This window comes from Hemitrygon akajei, chromosome 18, assembly GCF_048418815.1.
Source record: "Hemitrygon akajei chromosome 18, sHemAka1.3, whole genome shotgun sequence".
NCBI classification, from domain to species: domain Eukaryota; kingdom Metazoa; phylum Chordata; class Chondrichthyes; order Myliobatiformes; family Dasyatidae; genus Hemitrygon; species Hemitrygon akajei.
This window is the reverse complement of record NC_133141.1, coordinates 15,469,161-15,483,526: the sequence shown is the minus strand read 5'-3', so window position 1 is coordinate 15,483,526 and position 14,366 is coordinate 15,469,161. Positions and strand designations below refer to the sequence as shown.

The following is a 14,366-nucleotide window of genomic DNA, read 5'->3' as shown; positions in this document are numbered from 1 at the left end:
GGCTCCAGATCTGCCTTGTGCTCTGTTGCACAGCTCCTTCCTCATCGTAGCCCGTGAAGGACCCATGAGGCAGAAAGCTGGTTCAAAGTTTGATAGCAAAGTTGTAACCAAACTCCTCCAAGAAACAAAGGCTGTTCTCAAACGGAGCTTAAAAGAATTCAGAGCGATGCTGGAAAACTGCTTTTTGCCCTTTAATTGTCCTATGTGCCTTTGTGCTACCGGATGGCAGGAAGTGCACTGCATTCAGAGCAATATTTAGCCTGTTCTTAATGGGGCTATTTTTGCTTCCGTTAAATGTCAAAGCAAACATAAGGGAACAGGTGGTGTGAACATGATGAAACGAATACTCACAGCTAGAGAGCCAAGATGTGTGGGGGTAAAATCTGACACAGCAAGGGACACAAGATGGCTGAAAAGACTCCCCTTGGGACTTTTTACAATCTCAAATAACCCCAAAACATTCTGGGATGCTTTCTGAAATAATGTAACCCCACAACGCATACTGCACACAGCAAGATCCCACTAACAACAATGTGATAAGGACTATGGTATTCTTTGCATCTAAGGAAGCAAACAATGCCCTATCTTAACATCTCATCTGAAAAGAACACCCACACTGGGTGGCAGCAGCCTGGATTTCTGGAGAGGGATTCAAGACGCAATCACCTGAATCAGAAGCAAGAGTGCTGTACAATGAGCCAATGGGAAGCAAAGTCATTTTCAATCCCGGTCCATATAGTCTTAAATGTAGAATGGTATTACCAAATAGAAGTGTACTGACCATCTGCGACTGTGTCAGATGATTAACTATTGCTAAGCTATTAGAATAGAGGAGTTGTTCTGTTCATGCTGGCTTCAAGCTTCCATTCACACAGCACCACCTCTCCTACAGTGAGAGAGGAGTCTCCATCACATTACTGAGACAATGACAGACTTTTTACTGGGCCCTGAGTGAATATTAACCTTTTATTTACTGTTCAAGGAATCATGCACAACTCTTGGTTTTCTGTTATGCCTTGCTATAGAACATAGAATATTCAGTAGGATATGGCCCAGTCCTCACTCTCCAGGCTGAATGATTAAGTGCACTGTAGCCACCAGGAGGTGGCACCTCAATCCCCAGCTATCCTGAGCAGGGACAGCTGCAATCTGCCTCACTACCCCTGAGTTTTGGTTAAGAGTAAATTAAAGGTCCTTTGTGCAAAATCTTTCACAACCCGAGGACATTCAGAATGCTTGGCAGCCAATAAATTGCCTCATTGGTGTAGATTCTGTCGGATCATAGATAATCATGGAAGATTCCACAAGCCTTGAACAGGATGAATTACCAATTTGTCAGTTACGAACGGAATATTTGTCAAAACGCCAGAAAAATTCCTTGCTCCTTCAAATCTTCCCAAGGGATTGCTTAGGGTCACTTACACAGACTGACAGGACCCTGGTTTAAGATTTACAAGACAGTAGCTCTGCCAATGCAGCATTCCATCTGTACTATTCTGAGATGACAGCCTCAAACAGCCTGGGTTCCCAATACTATCTGCTGGAAGGTACGCCTATAGGGGTGGCAGATGGGCCATAGGACCATGGGATTATGTGTGATCCCATTCCAAAAATCATACCAAACATCAGTCGCTGGATAAGGCAAGCAGAGCCCCTGAAACTCCAGTGAGGAGTCAGTGCCTGCAGCGGGCAGAGAAGACCCAGCAGAACACTAAATAATCCACATTATTTATTGCTTTATTTACCAAAGGCTGCCTCTTGGAGTATAAGAATCAAATGTGTAAAATAGCAGAAAACACATAGAAAGATGAGTGACTCACCCTGCTTCGTCCAGGCTTTCCAGGGCACTCTGTAGCACTTTTAGGTTTCATCCTGACTACTGCACTCCAGACAAGCAGCAGGATAAGGAGGAGGGAACAATAAGGAGGGACACAGCCACAAAAGCAACAAGAGAATGGGAATGGATGATCAACAGTTTCCTGAAGCACATCCCTGCTTCCCTGAGAGAGTCCCACATCCCCCTGCTTTCTCCCAACAGCCCCCACCCTCTTCTACCGGAGCAGGGTGTTGCACACTGACAACCCTGTGTGAAACGGACAGCTCCACTGACGCAAACACTTGGCAGATTAATCTTTCAACCAAAACAGTCATTTCAAAACTCCGACTCGTTTCCTGTCTACACCCACACTATTTAACTGCAGGAGTTTTTGTTGCAAATTCCTGGTAATTCCCAGTTTTATTTAGAAAAGAGTCACAGGAATTACAGTTTGCATAATGTTCCAATCCAGACTGCCTATTTCTCAATCCAAGCTGCAGAATCTGGTTAACCATGATAACATAATAATCCTTTATAATGAGTCAATTTTTCACTTGCTGTTGAAAGTGCATTATTTTACTTGGAAAACTATATATACATTGAAGTGATTCCTTTGATTTTCCAATTCTCGTCCTTGTTTTCAAGTCCCTCCACAGTCTCATTCCTCCTGATCCTCCTCCTGGTGTGCAGCCCTCCAAGGGATGTCATGCTGAGGATTTATAAGGCATTGGTCAGCCTGCATTTGGAGTATTGTGAGCAATTTTGGGCCCCTTATTTAAGAAAGGATGTGCTAACATTGGAGAGGGTCCAGATGAAGCTCACAAAAATAATTGCTGGAATAATAGGGTTATCATATGAGGAGCATTTGATGGCCCTGGGTCTGTATTCGCTGGAATTCAGAACGAGGAGTATCACATTGAAACCTATCAAATATTGAAAGGCCTAGATCAAGTGGATATGAAGAGGACATTTCCTTTAGTGAGGGAGTCTAGTTGTAAAGGACACACCCAATAGAACAATGTCTATTTAGAACAGAGATGAGAAGGAATTCTTCAGCGAAAGGGTGGTGAATATGTGGAATTCATTGCCATTAATGGCTGTGGAGGCCAAGTCACTGGGAATATTTAAAACAGAGGTTGATAAGTTCTTGTTTAGTAAGGGTGTGGAAGGTTACAGGAGGAAGGCAGAATGGGGTTGAGAGTGATAATAAATCAGCCGTGATCAAATGGCGGAGAAGACTCCAAGGAGCAGAAATAGATAATTCGGTCCAATATCTTAAAGTCATAAGATCCACCAACTCTCATTTCTTTGCCATGCAGGCATTTAATTGCTCTCCAACTGGCAGCTGTGCCTTCAGCTGCGTGGGCCTCAAACTCTGGAATTCCCTTTGTAAACCTCCCTACCTCTCTCCTCCTCTTAAAATTCTCCATGAAGCTACTCTTTTAACTAAGCTTTGGATCACCTGCCCCAGGATCTGTCATGTGATTCCATGCAGATGTTTATGCTGTAGTGAAGATGCTAGGTAAAAGGAACTGGCTCTTGGCAATTCATACAGTTTGTCGCAAAAGCACAAGTAGGAAAATAAATTCTGCAGCCAGTTAAAAATAGATTTATCTAAAGGTTATTTTTCATTAGTGCCCTTTTATTTTTCTTTATCATAGAACATAGAACATAGAAATCTACAGCACACTACAGGCCCTTCGGCCCACAATGTTGTGCCGACCATGTAACCTACTCTAGGAACTACCTAGAATTTCCCTAGTACACAGCCCTCTATTTTTCTAAGCTCCATGTACCTATCTAAGAGACTCTTATAAGACCCAATTGTATCAGCCTTTACCACCACCGCTGGCAGTGCATTCCATGCACCCACCACCCTCTGTGTGTCTAACATCCCCCCCTATACTTTCTTCCAAGCACCTTAAAACTATGCCTCCTTGTGTTAGCCATTTCAGCCCTGGGAAAAAGCCTCCAACTATCCACACGATCAATGCCTCTCATCATCTTATACACTTCTATCAGGTCACCTCTCATCCTCCATTGCTCCAAGGAGAAAAGGCCAAGTTCACTCAACCATAAGGCACGCTTTCCAATCCAGACAACATCCTAGTAAATCTCCTCTGCACTCTATCTATAGTATCCACATCCTTCCTGTAGTGAGGTGACCAGAACTGAACACAGTACTCCAACTGGGGTCTAACAAAGGTCTTACATAGCTGTAACATTACCTTACAGCTCTGGAACTCAATCTCACAGTTGATGAATGCCAACACACCATACGCCTTCTTAATAACATTGTCAACCTGCACAGCAACTTTGAGTGTCCTATGGACACAAACTCCAAGATCTCTACCAAGAGTCTTACCATTAATATTATATTCTGTCTTCAAATTTGACCTACCAAAATGAACCACTTCACACTTATCTGGGTTGAACTCTGCTACTTCTCAGCCCAGTTCTGCATCCTATCAATATCCTGCTGTAAACTCTGACAGTCCTCCACACTATCCACAACACTCCCAACCTTTGTGTCATCAGCAAATTTACTAACCCATCCCTCCACTTCCTCATCCAGGTCATTTATAAAAAATCACAAAGAGGAGGAGTCCCAGAACAGATTCCTTTGGAACACCACTGGTCACTGTTCTCCATGCAGAATATGACCCGTCTACAACCACTCTTTGCCTTCTGCGGGCAAGCCAGTTCTGGATCCACAGAGCAAGGTCTTCTTGGATCCCATGCCTCCTTACTTACTTTTTTTTAAAACTTTTTTTCTTGTGTTTTCAAATAGTTACAGACCTCCTTACTTTCTGAATGAGCCTCACATGGGGAACCTTATCCAATGCATTACTGAAATCCATATACACTACATCCACTGCTCTACCTTCATTAATGTGTTTTGTTACATCCTCAAAAAATTCAAGCAGGTTCGTAAGGCAGGACCAGCCCTTGACAAAGCCATGCTGACCATTTCTAAACATATTATGCCTTTCCAGATGTTCATAAATTCTGACTCTCAAGATCTTCTCCATCAGCTTACCAACCACTGAAGTAAGACTAGCTGGTCTATAATTTCCCGAGCTATCTCTACTCCCTTTCTTGAACAAGGGAACAACATTTGCAACCCTCCAATCCTCTGGTACTTCTTCCATCCCTATTGATGATGCAAAGATCATCGCCAAAGGCTCAGCAATCTCCTTCCTCGCTTCCCACAGTTGCCAGGGGTGTATCTTGTCTGGACCCAGAGACTTATCTAACTCAATGCTTTACAAAAGCTCCAGCACATCCTCTTTCTTAATGTCTATATGCTCAAGTGTTATAGTCCACTGTAAGTCATTCCCACAATTGCCAAGGTCCTTTTCCAGATGAATACTGAAGCAAAGTATTCATTAAGTACCTCCGCTATCTCCTCTGACTCCACGCACGTTTCCACTCTCACTCCTGATTGGACCTATTCTCACATGGCTCATCCTCTTGCTCTTCACATACTTGTAGAATGCCTTGGGGTTTTCCTTAATCCTGCTCACCAAGACCTTCTCATGGCCCCTTCCAGCTCTCCTAATTTCATTCTTGAGCTCCTTCTTAGCACCCTTGTAATTTTCTGGAGTTCTAACAGTACATAGTTTCTTGAACCTTTGTAAGCTTTTCTTTTCTTCTTAACTAGATCCTCTCATGCTTTGTACACCATGGTTCTTTTACCCTACCATCCTTTCCCTGCCTCAATGGAACATACCTATACATAACACCATGCAAATGTTCCCTGAATATCTGCCACATTTCTGTCATGCATTTCCCTGGGAACATCTGCACCCAAGTTTCTGCCTAATAGCATCATATTTCCTCCTACCCCAATTATTGTTTCCTCCTGTTGTCTGCTCCTCTCCCTCTCCAGTGATAGAGTTGTGATTACTACCTCCAAAATGCTCTCCCACCGAGCGATCTGACACCTGACCAGGTTCATTTCCCAATACCAGATCAAGTACAACCTCTCCTCTAGTTGGTTTATCTACATTATGTGTCAGGAAATCTTCCTGAACACACCAAAAAAACTCCACTTCATTAAAACTCCCCTTGCTCTAAGGAGATGACGGTCAATATTAGGAAAGTTAAAATCACCTAGCACAACAACCCTATTATTATTGCCCTGTTCCAGTATCTGTCTCCCTATCTGCTCCTCAATGTTTCTAACTATTGGGGGGGAGGTCTATAAAAAACACCAGGTAGAGTTATTGCCCCCTTTCTGTTTCTGACTTCCAGCTACATTGACTCAGTGAACAATCCCTCCACGACTTCCTCCTTTTCTGCAGCTGTGATACAATCCCTGATTAGCAATGCCACACCTCCATCTCTTTCGCCTCCCTCCCTGTCCTTTTTGAAACACCTAAGGCCCAGCACACTCAGCAACCATTCCTGCCCCGAGACATCCAAGTCTCTGTAATGGCCACAATGTCATAGTTCCACATATTGATCCACGCTCTAAGTTCATCCGCCTTGTTTATGATACTGCTTGCATTAAAATAGACACATCTCAAACCATCTGGCTGACTGCGTCTTTGCTGTAACATCTGCCTGTCCCTCCTCACAAACTCCCTACAAGCTGTCTCCTCTTGTGCACCAATCGCCCCATCCTCTACCTCTTCACTTCAGTTCCCAACCCTCTAAAAATCTAGTTTAAACCCTCCACAATAACATTAGGGAACCTCCCTCCCAGGATATTGGTTCCCCTCCAGTTCATGTGCAACTCGTCCCACTTGTACAGGTAACCCCTTCCCCAGAAAAGGTTCCAATGATTCAAGAACTTGAAACCCTGCCCCATGCCCCAATTCCTTAGCCACTCATTCATCTGCGCTATCTTTCTGTTCTGGCCTTCCCTAGCTCATTGCACCAGGTGTAATCCAGAGATTACCACCTTAGATTTCCTGCTCTTCAGCATCCTTCCTAACTCCCTAAACTTACTGTGCAGGACCTCTACCCCTCTCCTGCCTTTGTCATTGGTGCCAACATGTATCACGACCTCTGGCTGCTCACCCTCTCCTTCAAGAATACTCTGCAACCGTTCAGAGACATCCTGGACCCCTAGCACCCGGGAGGCATCACACTATCCTGGCATCTCTTTTGCTGCTGCAGAATCTCCTATCTGTCCCCCTAACTATCGAATCCCTTTGACTATTACTCCACCTGACTTCTCCCTACCCTTCTGAGGTTCAGAGCCGACCACAGTGCTATTGGTCTGGCTGCTGCTGCCTTACTCAGATAGGTTCCCCCTCAGCAGTATCCAAAGGGGTATACTTGTTGCTGAGGGGAATGGCCACCGGGGGACCCTGCACTGACTTCCTTCTCCCTTTACCTCTCTCTGTGTTTACCCATCTACTCCCTGAATTCTGCACTCTGGGTGTAACCACCTGCTCAAAAGTCTTATCTATCAATTGCTCTGCCTCCCGGATGTTCCTTCGTTCATCCAATTCCAGCTCCAGCTCCTTACCGTGGTCTTTCAGGAGCTGGAGTTGGCTGCACTTCCCACACGTGTAGTCATCAGGGAGACCATCAGGTTCTATGAATTCCCACATCCTACAGGATGAGCATTCCACTGCCACATCTGCCACCCTGCCTGCACTGTACAATGAGCAACCAGGACCAAATCAGCAACAACAAAAGGAAAAAACCTACCCTTCTTAACCATTTCTTTGGCTTCAGCCTTTTTTCATTGAAGCCTCTTGATGCACCATCAATAACTCACTCTGAGACGTAAAGGCGAGGTATCGGCTTTTATTGACTGGAAGAAGGAACAAGCAGTGATTGACCACCATACTACATCCTGGAGACAGAGAGGCCGGGCTCAGACCTCCATCACCTTTATACCGGGGTCTGTGTGAGGAGCCACAGGAGCAGTCAGCAGGGGGCGTGTCCAGACAGGTATATGTAGTTCACCACACCTCTTGAGTAAAAGCCTCCAAGTTCCCACTCTGACTCTAGACCCCACACCGACAATGGCTGCTCCAACAATAGCCACTCTGCTAAACACTATCTCTCTTTTATGGTTTAAAGAATAAGAAAAACCCCATGCAAGGAGAAATAACTCATCCTGTTTGGTGGTGCTCTGCCTGCCTTTCGCTGCCGCTGATGCCTTTCAAAGCTTAAATTAGGGTCATTTTAGGAGCAGGCATATTACCTCACAGGCCATAGCATGGTACAGAAATAAGGAAAATCTGAGACTGAATCTGCCCTCGTAGGGAGGACAGATTCATAGAATTGAAAACCTTTAGATCACTCTGGGGGCTATGGTTCCACCGTTCACTACCAAAACTTGCTAGGGGTGGATCAGCCAGGATTTCCCCTCCTGGAAAGTCAATTTATTGGCATTCCCTTGGAAAGAGAGCTGCCAATTTGCTTTTTAAAATTTCAGGGTGATTGTCTCAGCACCCCTGCCCTCCTCTCAATTGCAACCAATTACAGCACTCATCTTTTTCATTTGGAAACATGTTGCTGGATTTTATAGCAGCATACCTTTACACTCCCCTAACTCAGTGCAAGCACCAAAATCGACATTAACCACCAATAGTGATTTGCAGGCAATAGTTCTGCCACCTGTAGATTGATTCAGTATATTAACAAACTTGTTTTGCTTTAAAGTATTGTGGTTGGGGGTGCAGAGCTTCTGAGATCATTGGGTCAAAAACTGGAGGGGCAACCAGGTTGAGGGAGATTACTGGGTCAGGGGTTATCTAGCTTAGATGCCTGAGTGAGACGAACAATAGTTGGTAGAACAGGGTTTTGGCAAGAGCCTTGGGATCCTGGGGGGTGAAGCTGGGTGGGAGCTTTAACATGGGAATCAGAGAATTGGCATGAGGACTATGGTCAGGGTATCAAGAAGAGATAAAGGGGAGACCTTGCAGAGGCCCCAAAAGGATGAACAAAATGTCTGGGGCTTCCTTGAAGAGGCCGCAATCCAATGTCATTAATGAGACATGCTTGTTTTTTTATACAGTGACATTTGCACGGAGAATAGCATCACTCTGTGTGTGATTGATACAGAAACTGCCTCAAGTGCAACCCACTCCACAGCGTTCTTGGTTGTATTTAGAGAACAACCTCAAAATGGGCAAATCTGATGTTTCATTCTGGTGTGGGGTGGGGGGGGGGGTTGGGTGCAAAAAATGAAAATCACTTTTCAATAATGTAACAAGCTTGAAAAGGCTTATTGTTTGAATTTCTAAGGTTTTTCATTTTCTGGTTTTATATCACAAAGGAAAATAGACAACCCTACAAATTTCGAGTTTTAATTTTTGCCTCGTGCTGAGACTCAGCTGTGAGAACCTCAGAGACCAGAAGAGATCTTGTGACCAGTCATGTTCTCATTGCAAGCGGTTAATTTAAAAAGCATTCAAGCTGAAGGGCCTTGGCCCAGGAAGACCTGAGTTACCCCAAAGTATAAACAAACTAATGGGTGTAATGTTTTGCTAAAGTATTTGGCAAGAAGGCTGTGTGGTGAGGGAATAAACAATTACACAACTTAGAGAGACCAAGAGAGTGCCATTGGGATGATTGTTGTGGGCAGGGTATTGGGACACAGAGGCTGCATTCAATACATCTGCACTGATAGACAAAGGAATCACTGGAGCTTATAAATGAAGTTTATTAAACAGTAATTTCCTTATTAAAGAAAGCAGAGCATTTGCTGCTTCCATTGTGGCTCCATTGCCAATAGCCCAAAACAGAAGTCTTCAATTTCCAAGCAAATCTGTTCAGCTTCTGCACCACCTAGACCAGCTCCTGAAGTCCCAGTTCTTTTCTATCATGGAAGTCCAGTACAGGCCTATTGGTGACACCATTCAGAGCACAGAAGAGGGACTTCCAGGCATGAAGAGTTTGGCTCCTAATGACTAAGCTCCACCATTTCAGTGTTCCTGTCCTTGATACAGAGACAAGAGTTGAAAACCCCATGGTGACAGTTGGGAGTATTTAAATACGAGCAATTAAATAATTTTTCTAATTGGAATTTTAAAATGCCAGCTAATTAGCAGTAACCATAAAACTGAATTCATATGAAAATCTCCCACCCTAACTCCCTCCCCATAACACACGTCACTTATCCAATGAAATTCCTGCACAATAAAGGCATGTAAAAATAAATATGCTCTGTAGTGCAATGTTTACCAATGTCTACATTATATCTTTTTATTGATATTGTTCAGTAGATCTTACTGATTTGGTGAAGTTGACTAATGAAGTTGATTGATACAGCTTCACTGTTCATTTTGCCACAGGGTTTAAATCTATAATGACCTGACTGACTACAACAGGGCTAAGGGAGAATGCTATCAGGAGAGACTTGGGAAGACTGGCCATTGTTCACCGGAGTGCAGAAGAATAATCCGGCCACTCATCCAGAAATAGAATCTGAGGTGGATTGACTGGGAAGGTGCCTAGCAAGTAGACAGGAGGAAGAAATAATGGCCAGCACACCAAAAATCTCCTTGCACATGTGGACAGTGAGCGTGATCTATCTGTAAAAGAAATCCTCACCTGCACAAAAGGTCTTCACCATCACATATCCAGCACCCAGCAGGTAAATTTGCAGCCAGATAGATAGGACTGATCATGACTATGGTTCCATGGTGTTTACAACTGAAGACTGCTGTTCCATTCAACAGATTAAACCAGCCTCCCCCTGGTGTATGTGAACTCCTTTCTCATTGAATACAGTAAGTGATGATAATATGCAGCAAGAATGTTATCCCTGCTATACAGAGCAAAACATTTACTGCTGAAAATGTTTAGACAGCTCCCTCAAAACACAGGACGAAACAGGTTCACTCAAGTTGTAGTCAATGATCAACATGTTTTCTTTCAAATCTTGCCTTATGCCGTGAGACTTGAAGCCTAACTCTTTAAACCTTCCAGCCAGCAACACATTACACTGAAACAAGTGCACCATTAACTAATTCCAAGCTCCCTGGTATTTGAGCAGTTAGGAAGTGTGCCCAAGTTCCCCATAAGTGCTCTGTATGGACAGGGTAAAAATTCCTTAAATAAAAATTCTATAACTTTAGTAAGGTTCAAATTTACTTTATATGGCTGTTGCAAAGCCTCAGCTAAAGTGCAATCCTCCACTGTCATTTCAACTGAACATAATGTTAATTAATTTTGCTCTGACACATGGCTGTCTTGATGCATTGTGCTCTACAGTAAAGCACATCAGGTATCTGGTCAGAGGACCTTTTCAAAAAAAGAGTTTCGGCCAAGCATGTGATCAGGTTCAACAACATTGCTATCAATAGCAAACAGTCTGACCTACTTCCAAGATGGAGAGCTTGGTCAGTGGGAGACCAGTACCTGAATATATGAAGACGAAAGGTTAGCAGGACTGTGTGGAAAAAGTTAAAAAGTGTGATTAAGCCTTCTTCAAAGAGGTATGACAGACAGAATGTCTCTTTCTGTCCTGTATCAACCATGGGTATCAATTCAATGGGATATTTGGCACCCAACAATTGTTATATTCAAAAAATGTTCACAGCTATCAGGGAAGCACCATTTAAAAGTAACTTAGTACCGTTACACATGACACTAAATTAAAAACTGGAATTTATTTTATTTAAACAGAAGCTGTGGTTAACTTAAAAAATGTAGAATCGAGCATAAAATTTCATGACATATTCCTTGGAATTCTTCTTTCTTGTTGCATCGTAACTGTTTTGGAAGATCCCCTTAAATGACTGCCATTGCATTTCAGTTGACTGATCCTTTAATTTGCCAGTTCACTTAACTAGCTCTGCTTTTTACACACTCATAGTTGGCCTTATTTAAAGTACATTGATGGAACTAGAGACACATGTGCAGACCAACTAAGGATGGCAGATTTTTAGTAGCATTATGAATCAAATAAAATTTTACAATACAGTAGTAATTTTGTTGTCATCATTATTATTGACTTGTTTTTCTTTAAATTCTAGACTTCCATACTTTAAAGTTGAGTTGTTGCATTACTTATCTAATAAACTAATCACCATCATACATTCCCTTTTGAATGAAATTTCCATGACAGGATAGAAAGCTTCATTATGCCAGATTCCATATTAGAACCAGAGCATCACCAGCACTAAGTGCACCCTGAGAAGCCAGAGACTGTGGTTAGCCTTATCTACCAGCAGGACACACCTCTCGAGGACAAGCCTCACAAAATATCCTTACCACTTATGTCTATTCACACACTTCTACTTAGGGCAGAGGAGTATCAGTCGGGATTTGGCAAGGAGGTTAAACACAATCCCCTTATCAGTGAAAATGGAATTTTTCCAATTACTTTGAAGTAATTCCACATCGTTTGCAGTTGAATAACCAACAGGAATGTGTTCTTGTTAAGTGAAGTTTTATTGAAGTTATTTTTCTAATTGGCATACCATGATTGGAGTTTATTGAGAGGGGGTGGGAAGGGGGGAAAAGCATTAACTCTTGTACTGACTGATTCAGAGTTCCCTGAATAAAGCTGCAAAAAAAAACACAACATACAGAGAACAAAAATGCAAGCTCCTTTTATTATCATTGTTGCAGCTCCATATACAGAAAATAATATAAAGGGCATAGGTATTACTATAATATACTGTACTATTGGCATTACTGTATAGTTACTAGTCAAGAGGAAGAAAGAAACTTACTTCAGGTTTAGGAAGCAAGATCAGACAATGCTCTTGAGAGTTACAGGGCAGTCAGGAAGGAGCTGAAGAATGGAGTTAGGAGACCTAGAAGAGAAGGTGCTGGTGAGTAGAATTAAGAAAACCCCCAAAGCATTCCTGTAAAGAACAGGAGGATGAAATAGAGTGAGAGTTGGACTGATGAGGGATAGATGTGGTGTACATGGATTTTAGTAAGGCATTTGACAAGGTTCCCCATGGTAGGCTCATTCAAAAAGTCAGGAGGCATGGAATTCAGAGAAACTTGGCTTGTGGATTCAGAATTGGCTTGCCCAGAGAATAGTAGTATATGGAAAGTATTCTGCCTGGAGATTGGTAAACAGTGGTGTTCTGCAGGGATCTGTTCCGGGACCCATGGTCTTTGTGATTCTTATAAGTTGTTTGGATGAAGAAGTTGGGGGGGGGGGTTAGTAAGTTTGCAGATAACATGAAGGTTGGTAAGAGTTGTGTATAGTGGGGAGGGTTGTTGTAGGTTGCAATGGGACATTGATAGGATGCAGAGCTGGGCTGAGAAGTGGCAGATTGAGTTCAACCCAGAAAAGTGTGAAGCAATTCATTTTGGAAGGTCGATTTGAAGGCAGAATATAGGGCTAATGCCAGGATTTTTAGTAGTGTGGAGGAACAAAGGGATCTTGGAATCAATATCCATAGATCCCTCAAAGTTGCCGTACAAGTTGATAGAGTTGTTAAGAAGGTTTATGGTGTGTTGCCCTTTGTTAGTTGAGGGATTGAGTTCAAGAGCTCCAAGGTAATGTTGCAGCTCTATAAAACCCTCATTAGATCACACTTGGAAAATTGTGTTCAATCCTGGTTGCCTCATTATAGGAAGGATGTGGAAGCTTTGAGAGGGTGTGTGACAGATTTACCAGGATGTTGTCCAGATTAGACAGCATGTCTTATGAGGAAATGTTAAGTGAGCTAGGCTTTTCCCTTTGGAGCGAAGGAGGATAACAGGTGACTTGATAGAGGAGTAGAAGAAAAGAGGCATAGATAGAATGGACAGACAAAGACTTTTTCCCAGGGCAGAAATAGCTAATACGAGGGGGTGTCAGATAGTTTTTTTTTATTACACAGAGAGTAGTAAGTACATGGAATGCCCTGCCGGGGTGGTGATAAGGGACTGATACGTTAGGGACATTTGGATGAAAGAAAAATGGTTATATAGGAGGGAAGAATTAGATTGATCTTTAAGTAGATTAAAAAGTATGCATAACATTGTGGGCTGAAGGGGTCATTCTGTGCTGTAATGTTCTATGTTCTAAAGGCAGCATGTTTCAGTTTGCAACTAAGTAGTAATGAATTTAGTTACAACAATCATTTCTCTGATAAAAGATGAAATATAAGAAAAACTGAAACATCATTGCAGCACATTCTGTGCCCCAGGGTTGCAAAATGAAATCACTGTTGCAAATTTGTACATACAGTAGCAGACTCCCATAACTTGCAATGTGATAACAGCCAGATCATCCATCAGTTTTAGTGATATTGAATTGAAGATTATTTGTTTCTAAAAGATCAACTCTTGCTTCTCATCAAAGTAGAGCAGTGGAATCTTTAAACTGAGAATGTTGGTAACTATGCTCCAAAATTCCTACAAAATACAGCACTTATGACTGTGTGGCACTACCCCAGCACAAAAATGAAGCATTGCCTGACTTCTGTGCTCAACTATTTGAAATGGGACTTAAACCCACAAACTTCTGGAGTGCGAGTGATGGACTGAACAAGTTCCTGCTGTTCCTATGGCTAGCAGAGCTTGGAAGATTCCTTTACATTCCAAAAAGAGCTAAATATGATTGGTGAAAAGTCAGCAAAAAGCTATTTTAATTTGTTAAAGCTGTCTTCACATCATTAGTAAGGAA

The 14,366-nt window shown here is 42.6% G+C and overlaps 1 protein-coding gene across 3 annotated transcripts in view; it reads right to left on the bottom strand.

The window, feature by feature from the left end:
- LOC140741135 (tensin-2-like) overlaps positions 1-14,366 on the bottom strand; it is a 255,607-nt gene that overhangs the window by 192,873 nt on the left and 48,368 nt on the right. The window contains exon 1 of one of the 3 annotated variants that reach the window (XM_073070947.1): positions 1,821-2,056. The exons of the other annotated variants lie outside the window; for them this stretch is intronic. Coding sequence (XP_072927048.1) covers positions 1,821-1,871 — 51 coding nt within the window. The 5' untranslated portion in view covers positions 1,872-2,056. Of the gene's footprint in view, positions 1-1,820; positions 2,057-14,366 lie in introns of those variants that run through there. 3 annotated transcript variants of the gene reach the window in all.